Here is a 19,815-nt window from a genome sequence, read left to right on the forward strand (position 1 = left end):
TAAGAATAAAACCAATTGTACTTGGTTGTGCTCCAAAGTAATTGCTTTATCTTAAAGCAATAAGGCAGAATTTCAGTATGACGAATCCTATAAAACACATATCCTTCCTGGCATCCAGTGATGGGAGCTGAGCCTCTGATAAAACTCTATAAAATCATATTAAGTGATGCTACAAGTGCTACTTGTTCAGGGAGAATATTAAGTTTGCTCTCTTTCACGGGTTGGCAGTGGTGCGCCCTAAACAGGGTGTGTGGGGGCCATGGCCCCCTTTTAAAAAATGTTTCCCCCCTCAGAGAACAATGTTGAAGTCATATAGAGTCATCTTATTTAATCAAGACATACTGTAACCGTAAAACCCAATAAATATTTACACAATTAAAAAATAAAATGTTAAAAAATTCAGTAATATGAAGAAAGAAATATTGATTTTATACATTCCTTTCAAACTTTTTAGCTGTGTCCTCATACATTTTTTTACTGGCCGCCTCTGTGAACATTGTGTAGCTCTGAACTGTTTGGTTTTCCTGTCTCTTGCTTTCTGCTTGAGGTTAACGTCAGGAGGAAGTGAGCCGAAAGCTTTTCCCGTGATAAAAATCACACTGAACGACACATAGTAACAGAAATGTTTTATTTTTCTGGTTTCTTTTACATAAAAATTGATTAGCACAAACAGACATCGCAATAAAATCAGCCGCAATATGGCACAGTAAAATCATCACAATGACGCTTTGCTAGTTTATATGAAATAATCGTTGATTTTTTTTTTTTTTTTTTAAGCCATATCCTGGGTCATTAATCTTTCCACTTGTTATTCTCCACGTTTCTCTCTCTTTCTCTGATCGTTGTGGCCAGGCCACGGCGCAGATGGAGGAGAGGCTGGCTGAGTTCACCCAGGCCTTCTCGCCCGAGAGCGTTCTTCCTCTGGCCGACGGAGTCCTCAGCTTCATCCATCACCAGATTGCCGAGCTGGCCAGAGACTGCCTGGCCAAATCACGCGAGGGTCTCATCACTTCGGTCTACTTCTTTGAACTGCAGGAGAACCTGGAGAAGCTGCTTCATGATGTGAGTTCAAAATAATCCACTGGCATGCAGCTAGTTTCAACTAACACGATAACGACAGAAACGTAAGTGAATTTTAAAACTGCTAAAGTCCGAAAACTCTGAACTCTGAACATTTTAGATTCATTTAGGCAATTTTCCAGAAACTACAAAGGAATTTGTGAGTTTGAAAAGTTGAAAATTTGCTAGAGAAAAAGTTTTTGACTTTTGGAAGTTTGAGTTTTTTCTCAAAGATTTCTGAGATTTTTTTGGCAGAAGTTTGCTTCTTTTTTATACATTTACAATGGCCCTAATATGGCATTATAGAAAATAAATGATCTGTTTATATTCTTTTTTTCACTTGCTAATAAAAAATAAGGAAAATATGGGATGGTCATACAGTTACAGTGCCGCGAAAAAGTGTTTGCCACCTTCCTGATTTCCTGTTTTTTTTTTTCCACACGTTTTATTTGGGGTATTGTGATGGTCCGACCAGTCAAGGACAAGGACAAAGGCATATATAAAAATATATCTTCTATTTATTTTTCCCAAAAACATCTTAACAAAAGGTTTCAACAACAAATCTAAAAAAATATAACAAAATGGGCCCAAAAGAAATCAACTAAGGCAAACATAACTCAAGATAACAAACCAAAGACTGACCTCACACAATGAACACACAGGGAAATTTATACAAACAGGCTAGCCTACACAAACGAGGAGGGGTAGGGAAAGAGACAAAGACAAATAATGTATAAACATAAATGACTAATTTAAACTAAAACATTTTGACTTAAACACCACTATAAAAACCAAATAACCTAACACCAAAAAAAGGTTTTAACAATTATGCCATTAGTGGAGAGAGGCAGATTTTTTCCACATCAAGTCCCCTGCATCCAGCAGCCTGATGGACTGTTCCACTTCCTGGTGTTCCTTTCAGCCAACCCCCTTCTGTCAGCCAGTCCTTAAACTCAGCAAACAAAATAATTAATGATCTTAAAAAAACATAAGGCGTTTACTAAATGTGTGCACCCAAATTAGTAAACAACCCAACGCAATAACCACCACCAAAGAAAACCCACCAAAGAAAAAGTGAAAATCTAAATATATTATATGAAAACATTTAAATAAATACTAACACTGAGGAAAAGGTGGAGGAACCTCTACAGGTATTCTAATCTGCTCTCAGCTGCACATATTTTAAACTGTGATACACAATTTGAAGATCTCACTGTTCCACAAAGTCCACATACCGTAACTCTTTCTCTTTTGCTGTTATTTTGCATTTCTTTTCATCCCTCGTGTTTGATCTTCCCTTTCTTTTCTTCCCTTTGCACAGACTGCTGTTTTTAACTCTACATTAGCGTGTTTGTGCCACTCTCTCCGTCTCTGTGTGCCAGGCCTTCAAGCGCTCTGAAAGCTCTGAAGTAGCCTTTGTGACGGAGCTGGTGAAGAAGCTTCTAATCATCATTTCCCGACCTGCGAGGCTCCTGGAGTGTCTGGTGAGTTTCATTTAACCACGATGATCTAAAGACTTTTCTTTACAAGGCGTCGGCCGAGACTCGAGGTGGAAATTGATTTTTTCTTGAAATAAACACGAGCACGTGTGTTGATTTCTAAGCCCATTACAAGTTTTTAAGTACCCTAATCTATTACACATGAGGAGAGGAGAGGCTTTGGAAAATCAAAAACGGGGGGGAACACCATAGGTGGAAGGCTGTTTGTGCTGCCAGAGAAGACATTTGCATTTAGATTAAAATTCGTCTTGCTGCCGTGTAGCTAATTCCAGCAGACCTGCTGATTGGCTGCTTTCCAGTCTGAGTCGGTCGGGCCGTGACTGCTGCGTGGTTCGAGGCGTGTGTTTATCCATGGAGCGCAGTTTGACTGTATTTCAACGCTGCAGCCCTGCAGGACGGCGCTCCATGCCGGATTGGTTTCGGATTGGCAGTCGAAAAAGAGCGACAACGCGGAGACGAATTGATCACGCAAATCACACGCTCGTGACTTATTAGCATTGGCGCATTTGTGCGGAGCCGTTTGTGTTGGCGAGGCATTTCAAATCGTAATAATGAACTGAAAAAATAAATTTAAAAAACCCCCAATATTTATCTCTTCAATTACATGAAGTTATCCATCATAATTTGAGCTCTGGGCTAAATTCACAGGGGATTTGGATACATTTAAGATAAACTATATAACTTTACAGGAAGCTCAATCCCTAAATTGATTTGAGAAAGCTTTGAATTTGTCGCTCCTTGGTGATATTATAGACAGAATGAAAAAATGTCTGCAAGTTTACAGCAGCTTATCGAACAGCTCTGGTCCCCAGGAGTTTAATCCAGAAGAGTTTTACCATCTCCTGGAGGCAGCGGAGGACCACGCCAAGGAGGGTCATCTGATGAAAACTGACATTCCCCGTTACATCATCAGCCAGCTGGGACTGACGAGGGACCCGATAGAAGGTTGGGGACCAAAAGATTGTAAAAAAAATAAAAGTAAATTTTAAAAAATCCCCAGTTTGGAAAGAGAATGACTGACCACAGACTTGTCTGTTATCAGACATGGTGAACCTGGAAAGTTATGACAGTGAGGGACCAGTGACCCCTGAAACAGACGACTCCACAGAGGTGAGACCAAGATGTTTCCTCAGTTCTACAGAACAGCGCCTCCTTGTGTTGGAGGACCTGCTGAAGATCAGGAGGAGGGAGGTTGAGTTAGGGATGGATGGATGGATGGATGGATGGATGGATGGATGGATGGATGGATGGATGGATGGATGGATGGATGGATGGATGGATGGATGGATGGATGGATGGATGGATGGATGGATGGATGGATGGATGATAACTGTTCGGTTATTAGTATTAAACTCTGTAAATTGAAACATGTTTCCTTATCTTAACCAGTCTTTCCATACTTTTCCTAACAACATTCCCTTTCAGACACTTCTCACATTTCCATACAGCGAAGGGTTGCTGGGAAAAAGCATTTTGCATGAAGAGGCTAATACATAAAAAAGAGGCATCTGTTCTAGAATTTCCTCTCTTTTTATTTCCCTCAGACCTGTTTGATTTACTTTAGTACCCCGTTGCCCCATTTCCTAATGCATGGAAGCAACCAATTAAGCTAATTCCTGCTGGCATTCAGAAACCTGGATCACTCTGGGCTTTCCTTTCAGCATTAGGAAAGCTTCCAACTGGGAAAAAAAAAAGTTGTTTGTTTTACATTCTGAATCAACATTTTTAGCATTTATCCAAATAATATCTGCTCAGCCTGAATCCCATCCATCACAGCAGCTGCTCCTCTGTGATCCACAGGGAAAGATCAGAGCAGTAAAACCTCCAGGAGAAGCAGACTTCCAGACCATCAAGCTGATCAGTAACGGAGCATATGGGTAAGCAGCTCAACGTAGCATCCTCTGTAGTCTGTCTGCCTTAGACAGAAGTGAACCAGGCATGTGTGTGTTTACATGTGAACCAGCGCCGTGTACTTGGTGCGTCATTTGGAGACACGCCAGCGGTTTGCCATGAAGAAGATCAACAAGCAGAACCTGATCCTGAGGAACCAAATCCAGCAGGCGTTTGTGGAAAGGGACATCCTGACGTTTGCAGAGAACCCCTTCGTCGTCTCCATGTTCTGTTCCTTCGAAACGCGCCGCCATCTCTGCATGGTCATGGAGTACGTGGAAGGTGAGCGCTTGGAGACGGAGACCTGGATGTACCAGCGTTTGGACGCCTCTGAGAAAGAAATCTAGTTTGTAATTAGTTTATAAACTATTTGTAAGCTTTTCAGAATTTGTCTCTAAAATTTCAACCCATAGGAAACATCATTTTTAGGGAGGAACCAATTTGTTTCAGAAATGTAGATGTGTCTTTACTATCCATTCATATACTGTAATACATATAAAAAACACAAGTTTTGATTTTGTAACTTCCTATATGTTTCTTCTTAGGAATCACAGTTATGCACTATTTTTGTTAGTCAAGGAGGGAAAAACAATAAATACCTTAAAGGCTTATGTTTATAATGCGACAAAATGTGGAAAAGTTGAAACGGCATACTCACTTTTTGGAGGCATTTTATGAAGCGTTGCCGGGCAGATTAAGACCTCCAGACAAATCCTCGTCAGGCTTTTATAGTTCTGCTATTTTATTACTGCCTGTAAATGAGCCAACAGCGATTCCAACCTCTGCCCACAAAAGTGAGCAGTTTTTCCATTGCGTTCACAGGTGATTGTCTGGGTGATTAACGTCTGAACACCAGATAATGTACCGGATGTCCCTGAGTCATCCATGCAGGCTGACTCACAGAGCAGCCATCTTCACTTATAGATTAATAATTGCTCACTTTTCTGTCCTGCATTCGGACTGTTGCACTTTCTCTTAGGTGGGAGGCATAAAGGAGGGGATTATGCCACAGACAAGAGTTTTCTTGGCAAACTCTTGTCTGTTTGCCTAGAGAGTCCAGTTCATTTTAAGAGGTGTGAATGCATATGCTAAGTCTTAAAACAAACTCTGGTCGGCCTGCAAACCTAGGTCCTGATTCTATTAAAGTAAACTATGAAGTGGTGCAAGTTAATATGTCGATGCAACCGGACTGGAGATGTCTTCAAAAGCAGGAAGGGGACAATAGCACATGGCATTCTGGGTAAATACAACAAAAACAAATGTGTGAGTCTAGCGCCAGCAGGAGGAATGGATCGCAAAGGAGAAATCCTACAACTAATAAAATCTGAAGCTATTCCTTTTTTTTTTTTTTTTTCATTTCATGAAGAAGGAAGTTTCACTCATGTCTTCTTCAGAGGTTTTACTGTTGTTTACTTCAGTGGTTCTTGGTGCAGCGCCACTACAGGTGAGGAGGGGAGCAGATTTTTCAAAGGGTTTGCTTCGTTTGACACAGTGCAGAGTGAAAGTGAACCACAGCAACTGAAACTGTAGCAAGTGTTGTAACTTTGGTCTCCGATCGAACCAAGTCTGTGGGAGTACCAGGTGTGAAAACGCCCTGAGACAGACTGAAGACACTCCGGGTTCTCTGTTTGCAGGAGGGGATTGTGCCACTTTGCTGAAGAACATCGGGGCTCTGCCTGTGGAAATGGCGCGCATGTACTTCGCAGAGACCGTCCTCGCCCTGGAGTACCTACACAACTACGGCATCGTCCACCGAGACCTCAAGCCTGACAAGTGAGGTGGAGTCGCTTCACCTCGAAACGTTGCCGAAGTGTTTAAGATGCTTCATTGTGTGGTTTCTGTTCACAGCCTCCTAATAACGTCAATGGGTCACATCAAGCTGACTGACTTTGGTCTGTCTAAGATCGGCCTGATGAGTCTGACCACCAACCTGTACGAAGGGCACATAGAGAAGGACACACGGGAGTTTTTGGATAAACAGGTATGTGTAGAGAAATGGAGAGGGGTAGAATCTGTCTCACATGAAGCAGCACAAGTATGTAAAACAAATTATATCATCTCACTGACAAATGTGTTAATTTGTCCATCTCAAATGTGTAAAATCCTTGTGTTTGAAGGGGGAATTCCCTTTTTCTGAAATAAAGTGAAGTGCAACCAGCTGCCTGGGAAGTCACATAACTAGTCCACTTCTTTGTAATTTTCTTAAAGCTAAAGAAGTTCATTTGTAAAAGAAAAAAATTAAAAGACAAAAGAAAATCCTACCAATGTTTCACTGGTGCACAATATAATCCAATAAAACCATTTTATCAATTTTTAAGGTTTCATATAAAAAAAGGAAAATCCAGAAGGAATATGAGTAATTCTGCAACACTTAAAGGGGTTATGTTATGTGTTTTCCTGGCACATAGTGCCATTTCATAGCATAATTAAGTAACTCTGTTACCTTTAGTCATTATAAAAATGCTGTATATGTCATATATGACTTAAGAGAAATTTTACTTCCTGATTTAACGCCTTGAAATTGGGCCTCTTTAAAAACTGCTTTCTGAAACTCCACATTCAGGAAGTCATCACAACATGGCTCCTGTATTAATCCTTCAACAACGTTTTTACCACCATTTCACTGAGAAGTAAACCAGATGTTTGCCAATTGCTGGAGGCTAGTCTGAAGGAGCTGAGTGGGGGAGTCAAACTGGAGGGCTGCTCTGTGAGGCCTCCCGTTAACCATTAGCTGTGCCTCAAAAAGAGGAGGAGCTGCACGTTGAAGGCGGAGCTACATCCAAGCAGGCGTTGTGCACAGCTGAATGGTTGCCATGGGAAATTAAAGGATTTCTCAAACACGCATGAGATAATCCAGGCAGTAATCCAGGTGTGGTTCTGACAAGAGAATAACATTATAACATGATATAAAACTCAAAAGAGTTGCCTGCTCCTTTAAAAAATATAACTCAAATTCACAATGTAACTGCCATTTCTGTTATTTTGCCAACAGCACAGGGGTTCAATGCGGTCCAATCAAACTTTAAACATGAGGGGATGCTTTGATGTCTTCCTTTTTCTGTGAAAAGCTTTTCCCCTCTCATTGTGCGGCAGGCATATCTGAAAGCCTGATAAAATGAGACCTTTAGCGGCGGGCGGAACAATAGAGCAGTATTTCCGCCAGCCGTCACAATCACACTCCGTCTCTTTTAAGCGCGGCTTTATGTTCTTTTATTCTCTGCTCCTGCTTTGAACGTCTCATTATTTCCCATGCTGCAGCCAAATAAAATCTGTTAGTGCTCAACGCGCGCCCATCTGCACGTGGAAACGCACACCAGGGGGCTTTGATCTAGTCTTGGCATCTGCGAGGGGATTTTACTTGACCAGACGTTACGCTTCTGTAGGTGCTGTACCTCTACCACAACATATTAGTCAGAGACAGGTTGAAGGAAATGCACACACCAATAACAGTAAAGCAAGACTGACAGGAACTGTCACAAAATAAGGTAATAACTGATTCAGTGGAGTCTTGTTCCTCTTTTAGGTGTGTGGAACCCCGGAGTACATCGCTCCGGAGGTGATTCTGCGTCAGGGTTATGGGAAGCCAGTGGACTGGTGGGCAATGGGCATCATCCTGTATGAGTTCCTGGTGGGCTGCGTGCCTTTCTTTGGAGACACACCGGAGGAATTGTTTGGACAAGTCATCACAGGTGAGGGATCCATAGCTGCGCTTCCATTGCAGATGTGCTCAAAACTTTGTCAATATTCTACTGATGTCGGAAAAAACACAATCTCGCAATTGTGGTGTTTCCATTCACTGAGAAACTGGATCAAAATCACTTGTGACAACGAGTATTCACGCGATAAGTTATTAAAAAACATCATCCTCCAATTACTTCCTGTCATCTTCTTCTTTGTGGTTTGCGCTAGTGGCAACATTCAATTGTAAGAAGTGTAAACCAGTTTTGATATGACCAAAGAAAAACACCTCATCCTACAACCAAAACTATCCGAAAACAAGGGTTTATTCAAAATTGCCGTGTTTCCATTAAGCAAATTTATGTTCAAATTGCACAATTATACACTGAATGGAAACGCAGCTGTTGACGTTATCATATGTCTTCCATGTGGATCTAATCCATGCTCTCTGAATGTAAATTGTACTTGTCCTCATGTTGCTTCGTTGCAGATGACATAGTGTGGCCAGATGGAGACGAGGCTCTTCCTGTGGATGCCCAGCACCTGATCTCCTCTCTGCTCCAGACCAATCCTCTGGTGCGACTGGGCACAGGTCAGGCACCTTCCACTCCAAACACTCAGCTTTAACTCTATGGTCTCGATGAAGTACTCAAACTCAGATTGAGTCATGCAGCTTTTCGATGCTTTTTCACACCTGGCACATTTGGTCAGTTTTAAACGGTTTCCCTCCGTTGGTCTGGACCTTTTATGCTGGTGCAAATACGCCGAAGTGGATTCTAGTATAGACCAGACGACTGGACCGAGACGCACTTTTTCAGGTGGTCTCGGTCCGCTTCCTAAAGAACTCTGGTGCGGTTCGCTTCTGGTGAACAAATCTACCTCTATCTGAGCCAAATACAGGAACATACGTCTTATTCACTTCATGAGCCACCGTTGCTGGGATCTGTGGTAAAAATGATTCCTTTAGTGTTGCTAACGCTGCTACAGCATGTAGTGATCGTAATGAAATCCTTTTTTTGAAGGACAGTTTTGTTTACAGACAATTACAACATTTACAACATTTTAGTTGTTGTTTCTGTTGCTTTGTTTATGGTCTGCTTGCAAAATAGCACAATGTGAAAGCAAACCGCACAAAATGAAAATAATAAAGTCCGCTTTTGGTCCAAACTAAACTAAACAAGCGGACCAAAGGGCTTTCCTGATGTCAACACACCTTTAAACACGCTTGAATCAAATGAACGGAAATATGACATCTGTTTCGCTCATATTCTGATTGAAAGTCCAACATACACTTTAGGGTTTGAATGTTGTTACTGCAGCATTTTGTAGTACAGTGCTTTCAGACTGTGTTGTATGTACACTAGCTTCAGCAAATGGAACACCATTTGCCACAGGAAGTACCTGCTGGGTACCTTAAACCCAGACGGGCTGTCGTCGTGTATTTCTGATGTCACCTGAGTTTAGTCAGACAAGTCAGCTTCTGTTGGGGTCAGAGTCGGCCTGCAGGCTTCAGGGCCGCAGCCTTCGCCTACCTGACTGTCCGTCTTCTCCTGCGTTTCCCTCCCCATGCCCTGCAGGTGGTGCTTTTGAAGTCAAGCAGCACTCATTCTTTGCAGAAGTGGACTGGAACAGCCTGCTGAGACAGAAAGCTGAGTTCATCCCTCACCTGGAGTCAGAAGAAGACACCAGTTATTTTGACAGTAAGTTCATCCCGTGGCATTCCTGGAAAAGTGGGATTCAAGTCGAAAGTTTGAAAGTCTGCTGAAATGGATCATCAGACTGGTAGAAGAGTCGAGTGAAATGAATTCCTTCTCGTCCCCAGCTCGGTCGGAACGCTACCATCACGTCCAGTCCTACGACGAAGATGACACCAACGACGATGAGCCAGTGGAGATCCATCGCTTCTCGTCCTGCTCCCCTCGCTTCAGCAAGGTCTGAACCCGTCAGAACCTGTGCCGGTTAGACGTTTGCGTCCACTCGTTGTGAGCTTTAAAATCAGAATTCTTTTTCGGTGTCCCTATTCCTCTTCTATAGACAAGTACAGTTCCGGGTGATGGTGTCTTGTCAAGCAAAACTAGAAATATGTGGGGCACTTGTTATAGAGACTATCAAATTCACCAGAAAAGAAAACAACAAAATAATGATTTCAGAAGGGCACCTTTTGTGTCCAGAGGAAACAGGGCAGGTGCTCTAGCACCTCCTAGTGTCTATCTGAGCACATCCCTAAAATGTAAATCAAAACTACTTTTGAAGAGGTCAAAACAGGTTGAGAAGCTTCCGGAATGACTCAATTCACAATTCTATTAAAAAGTTACAAACTGAGGGGGGTGCTGTGGTGGCGCAGGGGCTAAGCACAACCCACATATGGAGGCCTTAGTCCTCGACGCAGTTGTCACAGGCTCGATTCCCGGCCTTGGCGACCCTCACTGCATGTCTTCCCCCTCTCCCATTACCCACCTTCATGTCAATTAACTATCAAATAAAGGCCACTAGAGCCAAAAAAAAATCTTCAAAAAAAAAGTTCCAAACTGTACTTAAATTACAAATGTGTGCCAGAAAAATTGCTAAGTTAAATGAACTCCTTTTGTTAAGAAAAAATGTCATATATCCCACCATACAGATGGTTGTGAATTTCTCAGATATATAGATACTCTATTTTTAGGAGTATATGTATTTTAGTCTGTGTGTAGAAGTTTGAGGAAAACATTGAAAAAGGCTAAAATTAATATAATGAGAGGATGTAAATATTCTGACCAGATTTTCTGTTAATTTCTCATCCTCTAACTGGGTTGCTGCAACACCCTGCAGGTGTACAGCAGTATGGAGCATCTGTCCCAGCTGGAGCACAAACCGCACACTGTGACTCTACGGGAGCACAAAGTTCCCAGGGAGGACCGGGTAGCCAAGAGAGAAAGCTTGGGAAGCGTCACCCTACGAGACAAGAGCTGGAGGACAAGTTCACCAGAAATGTACACAAAAAAACGACCAAATTACGTTTTAATTTTTTATGTATATTTTGCCATCTGCTGCTGATGCTCTAAGTGTGGTCGCCTTGCCTTTCTAGGAAGCGCCTGTCCTGTTCAGAGTCCTTCTTCACTGAAAGTGACTCCAGCCCGCCGTCCGGGGCTCGCAGGCGTTTCTCCGCCCTGATGGATATGAGCCGCTTCGCCTCACCTCAGGAGCTGGACGCCGAGCCGCTGGGTCCAGGGAAGCAGCCTCCCGTCAAGACCAGGGGCGCTTCCCTGGAAGGGGCCATCCCCTCCCACGGAGACCTGAGGACGCTCCTAAAAGACGGTAGGGGCCACACTGCAGCGGGTAAGTTCCTGGAGCATCTATGTGCCGTTTGGTTTCATGGTTCCGCTTTGTCCTAGACAAACTTTTGAGACCTGCCGACGCATCGCTGCCGCTGCCAGGCAGCGTGAGCAGTCTGGGTCTTCCTGATCTCCAGGGGCCCCGTGGGGCCACCACGGACCTGGTGTTGCGGAGGGTTCGACACCAGCAGCTCTCATCCGAAGGAGACAAGCGAAACTCGCGACCAGGAACTAAAGTCATCAAGTCTGCGTCGGCCACTGCTCTGTCCGTCATCATTCCAGCAGGTGAAGCTTCACATCACTTTGAGATTAAAAGGAGAATTTAAAGAAATTTTCTTTTATAAAAAAATACCATTAATGAACCTTAAAGCTGCTGAATGTAACATTTACAAAAAATATTAATTCATGTTTGTTAAACTAACTCTATATTATGACAATATGGCATGAGACAGATAATCTATGAAAAAAAATTTAGCGTCTTTGCCTTCTTCCAGCGCTAACTAGAAACAACCAATCAGAGCTAGGAGGCGGGTCTTATTGCTGTTAATACATGCTGGTCAAACTTCCCTCCCCATTTCTTTTTTGCTACACTACAGTGGAGCAGCATGGTGCATCCCCGCTGCCCAGCCCCATGTCTCCTCGCTCCCTGTCGTCCAACCCGTCCTCCCGCGACTCGTCTCCAAGCAGAGACTTCTGTCCCATGGTGAACGTCCTGCACTCTCCCATCACCATCCACCGCTCCGGGAAGAAGTACGGCTTCACCCTCCGGGCGATCCGGGTCTACATAGGAGACAGTGACGTTTACAGCGTGCATCACATGGTCTGGGTAAGAGTGGGTAGCATAAAACCCACATAAAATCCTTTGGGTTTGTGGCTGCACTGTAGCAAATTGCAAAAAAGGTTGAAGCATCGAAAAGGTATTTACATTTATTAGAGATCATTTATGTTACACTATCCACTTCTTTACAGCATGTTGAAGATGGAGGTCCTGCTCAGGAGGCTGGACTGAAAGCTGGAGACCTCATAACTCACGTAAACGGGGAGTCAGTCCATGGCCTAGTCCATACAGAAGTAGTGGAGCTCATCCTGAAGGTAAAATAAAACCACATTTGGAAGGAAATGCTTTGCTTGTGTAATAAATGATTTAAAAAATATGTAAATATATGCAATCCACAGAGTGGAAACAAAGTTACAGTTGCAACTACTCCCTTTGAGAACACCTCCATAAAGGTGGGGCCTGCCCGCAAGTCCAGCTACAAATCTAAAATGGCACGCCGCAGCAAAAGGACCGGAGTCAAGGAGGGCCAAGAGTACGTCCTCAAAAAACAGATTTGTTTTCTCTAACTCTACTAGGAGGCTTCACTCACCTTATTGCTCTTTTTTTTTTTGTTTATTTTTCAGTAAGAAACGAAGCTCACTCTTCAGGAAAATCACAAAGCAGTCCAACCTGCTCCACACCAGCCGGAGCCTCTCATCCTTAAATCGCTCACTGTCATCTGGAGACAGCCTGCCGGGGTCCCCTACCCACAGCTTTTCTGCCCGCTCCCCCACGCAGAGCTACCGCTCCACTCTGGAATCCCCTTATCTGGGTTAGTAAGACAACTGTCTGTAAAATAAAGCCACCAGCATCATCCAGTTGTTTAACATATAACTCGTATGATGTGAAAAAAGTATTTCCATGACAGTTTTGTGAAAAAAATAAATTTTGATACGATCAAGAAAGCCCACCTGATCCTATTGGCAAAACTTTTTATTAAAAAATGAGGTTTTTCAAAATTAAGCAAATTTATTTTCAAAATGTCCAATTGCACAATTATATGGTCAATGGAAATACAGCTAGAGCAGGGGTGGCCAAGTCCAGTCCTCGAGAGCCACCATCCTGCAAGTTTTAGAAGTATCCTTACTCCAACAGACCGGGATCAGCTCTACAGAGGCCTGATAACGAGCCAGTCATTTGATTCAGGTGTGTTGAAGATGCATCTGAAACTTGCAGGATGGCGGCTCTCGAGGACTGGACTTGGCCACCCCTGAGCTAGAGGGTGCAAACTCCGACCTACAGATGGCAGTACTTCTTACTTCTACTACACTCAGCCTTACTTGATGTCAAGTCCAAGATCAAAACATTTGTATCACAAAATTTCTTGCAAATATTCCTAAAGAAGCACCACAAAGTCAGTGAAATTGATTCCAAAAACTCACAAAAGCAGTCGCAAAATCATAGAGTTACTGTACAATGCTTAACGGTATTGTTAATTAAGACACAACTACTGTCTTAGTATCAGAGACAGTGATGACATAACTGTGTCCTCAGGTACGTCATCCCAGAGCAGCTCTCCGGCATCAAGCACTCCCAACTCTCCAGCGACTTCCCACCACATGAGGCCCAGCTCCCTGCATGGCCTGTCCCCCAAACTTCATCGCCAATACCGCTCGGCACGCTGCAAATCCGCCGGTAACATCCCGCTATCCCCTCTGGCTCACACCCCGTCCCCCACCACCTCCTCCCCTCCGCCTCTTTCGGGCCACACGGTGGGGAGCTCCAACACCACCCAAATGTTCCCTGCCAAGCTGCACTCCTCGCCTCCAGTCGCCCGTCCTCGTCCCAAAAGTGCTGAGCCGCCCAGGTCTCCCCTGCTGCAGCGGGTACAGTCTGCGGAAAAGCTCGGGGCTCCCCTCCTACCTTCCTCCTCTTCGTCATCGTCGTCACCTTCCCCTTTAACCGGAGGAGTGTCGCTGCGCAAGCATAGCTTAGAGGTGTCTCACGGGGACTACAGGAGAGAGTCCTTCCACTGCGAACACAGTCTGCAGAGTTTGCTGGAGATAGAAGGAGAGAATGGACCTGCTCCACCCTCTCCGTCCTCATCTTCCTCCCCTTCTCCTCCTATGGGAGCAGAGATTGGATCGCTGAACCATGTGAGGAGGCTGGGGAGGCAGGAATCGCTGCTCAGCAGAGATACACTTGTGACAGTAAAGGAGAAAGATGTCGTTCCGTCAGCGTCTGAGCCCTCCGGGTTGCCAAATGTAAGGTCAGTTCCTCCAACAGAGTCTAAGACCAGTGTTGATACAAGCAAGGCACCACTCAAGGAGGTTGCAAGGAGTAGTGGAAGTATGAAGGCAGCTGAAACAAAGACATCTACAGACATCAGAGCAGGCGCTGGGATCAAGCATTTAGGTACAAAAGTGTCAACTTTGGAGGCAACAGACTTTCAGACCAAAGCTAGAGAGAAAACTCCAGACATATCCAAGAGCCCACAACAAGACACAAAGCAGCAGAGTGTGCAGACAGATGCGTTACATGTTACCAAAACTCAGGAGAAGAAAGAAGAGAAAGAAAAAAGCACTGTCGGTGTAGAGAAAGCAGACCTCCAGAAAACATTGACCACTGAGCAGTGCAAGCAGCATATAGGCTCAGAGACTGGAGATAAAGGAGGTATCAGTGGAGGCGACAGGGCAACTGATACGATGAAGACCAAAGTACCTGGACCACCAGTTCCTCCCCTGGCTAAAACACACCCTGCACCCAGGCACAGAGCAGAGAAGTCGGCAAGCAGCAGCCGTGGCGTCAAAGAGGAGAAGGCTCAACTGGAAGTCCTGGAGGAAAACCCAGCGTCCCCTCCCTCAAACGCTGCCTCGCCATGCTCAGGCAAGCTACGGGCCATGTCTCCGGGGGACAAGACCAGCTTCGTCACCCAACTCACAAGTGTGGCTAAGACGGTGCTGGGTCCCATGAAAGGAGGGTCTCAGGAGGGCAGCAAGGTGAAAGACGCCTCAAAGTCAAGTGAGGAGAAGAAGGGAAGCACAGCGGGGAAAGCAGAGGCCTCGTCCACAGGGGTCCGCCGAGGGGCTCAGGGCTTCACCACGGCCACTGCTCACTCTGATAAAGGTAACAGTCGGAGCGCTAAACATCACTCGTGATGTGAGAGCTTCAGAAACACTGAGACACCCCCATGTAATGCCTTTAACTGTAGCATCAGATTGACATAACATATGAATTTGTATGAGGCAGTGGTAACAATGCCTGAACAAAAATATAAAAAAAAATAATACACCAAATCAAAAATAAGTAGAAAAGATGTCAACAATGATCAACTACTGTTGTGAAAATGTGCACATGGTGTTTTGATGTAGACCTGTGTATGTACTGTATGCTCATCTCAACATGTTGTGTATATTGTTAAAAAAGAAATGCATATGTCTTCATGCATGTCTGATTAAGGAGAATGACAGACTATTTAAACAGAAGATGAATAATATACTGCAGACCTTGAGATAGAAAACACTGTGAACAACCTTTCAACTTGACAAGCAGACTTTTGACTGTGTAGAAGTGGGATTCTGGTAGAAAAGGGCATTACTCACATTTCAGCTATTGGTTCCAGGGATGTTATTTAGTTCTATGCTGTATTTATTTGAAGTTCAGGTACTAAAATGTGTCACCAATAGAGTGAGTTTTCATGCATTCAATGCCTTGCAAAAAATGCCCCTTGAACTTTTTTCAAAGCTTTCGCCACAAATTCTATATTAGATTTAGGTCTGTACTTTGACTGGGTCATGTCCTTTGAGCTAAATCATTCGACAGGTTGTCTTCTAGTATTTTTCTGTACCTTAAATTATGTCTGTCCTCAAAAGACTACAACCCTCAAGCACCAATTTAATTTTGACATTATAATTTGCATGTTCTACAATCCACCTCGAGATAGCATTTATGCTGCTCTCTACTGTAGTTTTTTTATTTTAATCAGTGTGAATATGGTAAATGTCTACAGTAAATAATGTAGTAAATATAAATGTCTAACTACTTGAAGGATTCTTAAGTCAATAACCAAAACTTCAACACAGATGTCAAACTTGATTCAACTGAATGTTTACAAAACAGCCAAGTAAATTATTGCTTTAGAATTTATCTGCAAAATTTGATTTAAGGGAAGCTAAGTGTGGTCAACATTTTCAAAGTTAGCAAAAACAAAAAATGAGCTCCGCTATTAGCGCGTTAGCGAATTAGTGTACCCATCTCTGACTGGAATATTATGATTTTAGACAAAAGTCAAGCTTTATTCAACTGAAAGTTTACCAAACAGCAAAGTAAATTAGCTTTAGAGTTTGTCCGGAAATTTTAATTCAAGTGAAACTAAATGTGCTTAATATTTTAAAGTTGGCAAATGCACGAAACAAATAACTAGTTCCGCTATTGTGCTTAAAATTCATCACCACAGCGAAACCATAAAAACACCATCACGTAAAATTTCAATAAAATACATTGCATTTATAACAACACAGAAGGTTCAAGGGGTATGAATACATTTGTATGGCACTGTCATTTTGTACTTTGTTTAGGTAATTGAAGGTGTCACAAACAGAATGGTTTTTCCATGTATGATGGGCTGAGGATTTCTCTATACACAGCAGAAACTGGACCAAGAAACCAAAATGCTTGCAGTGACAGAGTTGAAGGATGGACCAGATAGCTTCCCTCAGATCTGTTTAAGGGCTGACTGTCAGTGGGATTGAGAGGGATAAATTAGATGAACTTGCACAGGGACACTATGCAATGTGCTGCCAATGCTACTATTGTCCTGTCTTTTTGTGTCTCCCGGGTATCGAAGTTTACATTGTGCTCCAGACAGATACAGAAAACAGCATAAAGCTTACAATAAGTCAAGCAGACATATATAGTTTCATTTTTATAAGTTGTCTCTGCTGATTATAGTGATATGTGCAATTCTATATTTTAGATTAAAATGTGTAAAATATGTTCGTTCAGAGTGTGGTAGCAAGTAAAGACGCACATGGAAAGTAGCACTTAGAGGAGAGAGCGGTTTTCAGTCACTCTTTTTCACTCACATTAGGCTACAGTTCGTGGTATCATATTAGGCGAAACGGGAAGTGCCAGTGTTTTTACTTAAAGATTATGTGGTCATCTTTGTTGTTGTTGGGTTTTTTTTTCTTACTTAAATGTTAAACAATATGCAATCCATCAGTGCCCAGTCCTGTGACACTGAGCATCACTGTCTGTGAGAAAAGCCTGGAGCATGGATTTGTTCAGAGTACCTTAGTGGTGAGGTCTTCCTTTGTTGTTGTGTGTTAAAATGTAGTGTCAGGGCGCTCAGTATCAGACTTGTCTTAGACTGCCACCTTGTGGACAACATGACATAGAGCCAGAGGTTTTAGGGAACACAGGAACGTTAGTGTCCGAGTCTGTGGAAGTTTTTTTGTGCACAGTTTATAGCTTTTATGCATAGGCAGACATGTTTACATTGATTTCAGATACAATCCTCATCTTATCTCTCATGATGTTGTAGTTTTAACAATAAACACCAGTGTTTTGTGTGTGACCAAATTGCACTTTATGTTGCGTTTCATCAATATATTTCTAGCCAGAACTTTACATTCACTGTATGAAAAGACAGTTGTTGTTTTGTTTTGTTTTGTTTTTTTGTTTGGTTTAGGCTAAGTTTCCTTTTGTCAAGATTACTAAAATTATCTCTATTCATTATATGTTGCAATTATAAGAGAAATGTATATTTATATTTGTCTCTTTCTCTCCAACAGTTTTCTGGAATTTTGGCCTATTACTCCTGACAGAACTGATACAACAGAGTCAGGATTTTCAGTTTTTAATTTAACCAGGGAAAAAACTAATTGAGATTTTATTTTTCCTCCCCCCAAGAGTGGATTTGTAGGTCACCTTACCAACACCTTACGCCTTTTTAGCGCAGCCTAAAATTACTACGGTGTTTTATGATGTCCACTACAAAACGTTGATCTTGTGGTCTTTAAGCTGGTTTTTGTAACTAGGCTCAATGAGAAGGTCAATTGTCCATTTAGAAGACCGATTTGTGCCCAAACTTTTAGTCCCAGATGATGTTTTGAAATTTGATAAGTGCACCTGTCCCTCTTGCAGCAAAAACATTCACACATGATGATGCCATCCCTGTATTTCACTATTGAGAAGTGGAAAAAATATAATTTTGCAATTGTGGTGTTTCCATTAAATAAGAAACACAATTAAAATCACATGTGAATAAGTTTGTTCACGCAATAAGTCATTAAAAAAAAAAACATGCCGCCATGATCCTCCAACTACTTCCTGTTGTTTTCTTCGTGGTTTGCACCAGTGGTAACATCCAGTTGTTGATGATGTAAAAGTGTTTTCCTTTGCAATTTTGCGACATAAACTACTTTAAATATGGACAAAAACCACCTCATCCTAGTGGCAAAACTTTTTTTTAATCAAAAGAACGAGTTTTTTCAAAATGTCCCATTAAATGTGCACAAAACTTTGTATGATTATTTTACTAATTTCTTGTGATCTTCTAATGATTTCACGCAACGAAGCAGTATCTTGCCTTAAAAGCCTCTTAACTTAAATTCACCATAAATTATCCTATCAGACACTTAAAAAGACCCATGTCACTACTTTATGTGGCCTTCATATTTTACAAAGCAAATTTTTAAAAATCCTCTCTGACATTTAGCAAACACAAATAATTTTGGTAATCATAACTGACAAAAAGGAGGAAGCGTAGTTTGAGATAATGTCGGACAGTTTAAAAAACTGGTCCATTTTTTCATACAGTGAACATAAACATCTGGCTTCGAGCGTATACCTGGGAAGAGTTCCAGCTTTTTTACATTTTTTTTTATTCTATTTATTGAATTTTGTATTTATCTATTTAAGATTCTGATGTACTCCTGGAAAATATTCAGCGTAATATTGAAATAGATCATTAAATATGTGTGGTTGCTCTCCCCTGTTCTGACTTCTCACTCTGTAAGTCTCAAAGTTGCTAACATTACAGTCATCTCCATGTTTGTCCAAGTGTTTGACCTTTTTTTTTTTTACAGCAGCTCTTGTGAATATCTAATGTCAAATGAAATGCCAACTAGAAAGGAAATAAAACGTGTCAGAAACCCTTGGTATTATCTGAGATTTTTTTTTGTGTGTGCTTTCTTCAATGGTGTATTCATTCCTGTGTTAGTTTTTTCGCCTGAATGTGGAGCACATCTAGGTCAAGAAGTTTTGTTTATATCTTATCTTGAGCAGAGAACTTACATGTTTGCAGTAATCTCTGTGCATACGGTTTTCTATTTCAGTTATGTGATCACTTGTGTTGGTCCAAATAAGATACACTCACGTTTATAGTTGTAATGTTACAACCAGAGGAACATTTTTAAATGAAAATGAAAGCCACCTCCAGTGCAGCCTGAGAAAAATTCTGCGTGGTCCTGGAAAATAGTTCAAATATACCACAAATTTGTCCCTCCAGCCATTGGAGTTAATCTTTTAGGATGAGATTATTTGCAGAAAAATTCCAATCTTCTTAAATGGAAAGATACAAAGTACTTTCTTTCATGAGTCGTGTTTTTTTCCCTCTTAC

The 19,815-nt window shown here is 42.2% G+C and overlaps 1 protein-coding gene across 1 annotated transcript in view; it reads left to right on the forward strand.

Moving 5' to 3' along the window:
• The window catches only part of LOC106927644 (microtubule-associated serine/threonine-protein kinase 1-like), a gene marked incomplete at its 5' end in the record, with an annotated part of 34,756 nt that extends 15,393 nt beyond the window's left edge, over positions 1-19,363 (forward strand). Inside the window, 20 exons of the mRNA XM_088008129.1 lie at positions 853-1,062; positions 2,442-2,543; positions 3,371-3,503; positions 3,601-3,668; positions 4,359-4,435; positions 4,522-4,730; positions 6,083-6,221; positions 6,297-6,429; positions 7,972-8,137; positions 8,617-8,718; positions 9,704-9,826; positions 9,949-10,058; positions 10,935-11,095; positions 11,191-11,420; positions 11,498-11,722; positions 12,034-12,263; positions 12,407-12,529; positions 12,614-12,747; positions 12,839-13,026; positions 13,749-19,363. Of these exons, the coding sequence (XP_087864255.1) occupies positions 853-1,062; positions 2,442-2,543; positions 3,371-3,503; positions 3,601-3,668; positions 4,359-4,435; positions 4,522-4,730; positions 6,083-6,221; positions 6,297-6,429; positions 7,972-8,137; positions 8,617-8,718; positions 9,704-9,826; positions 9,949-10,058; positions 10,935-11,095; positions 11,191-11,420; positions 11,498-11,722; positions 12,034-12,263; positions 12,407-12,529; positions 12,614-12,747; positions 12,839-13,026; positions 13,749-15,352 (4,467 nt within the window). The remainder of the gene's footprint in view (positions 1-852; positions 1,063-2,441; positions 2,544-3,370; positions 3,504-3,600; positions 3,669-4,358; positions 4,436-4,521; positions 4,731-6,082; positions 6,222-6,296; positions 6,430-7,971; positions 8,138-8,616; positions 8,719-9,703; positions 9,827-9,948; positions 10,059-10,934; positions 11,096-11,190; positions 11,421-11,497; positions 11,723-12,033; positions 12,264-12,406; positions 12,530-12,613; positions 12,748-12,838; positions 13,027-13,748) is intronic.
• Between the last annotated feature and the right edge of the window lie 452 nt (positions 19,364-19,815).

This window comes from Poecilia mexicana, unplaced genomic scaffold, assembly GCF_051168715.1.
Source record: "Poecilia mexicana isolate PSO_F unplaced genomic scaffold, ASM5116871v1 scaffold_8, whole genome shotgun sequence".
Lineage (NCBI taxonomy): Eukaryota > Metazoa > Chordata > Actinopteri > Cyprinodontiformes > Poeciliidae > Poecilia > Poecilia mexicana.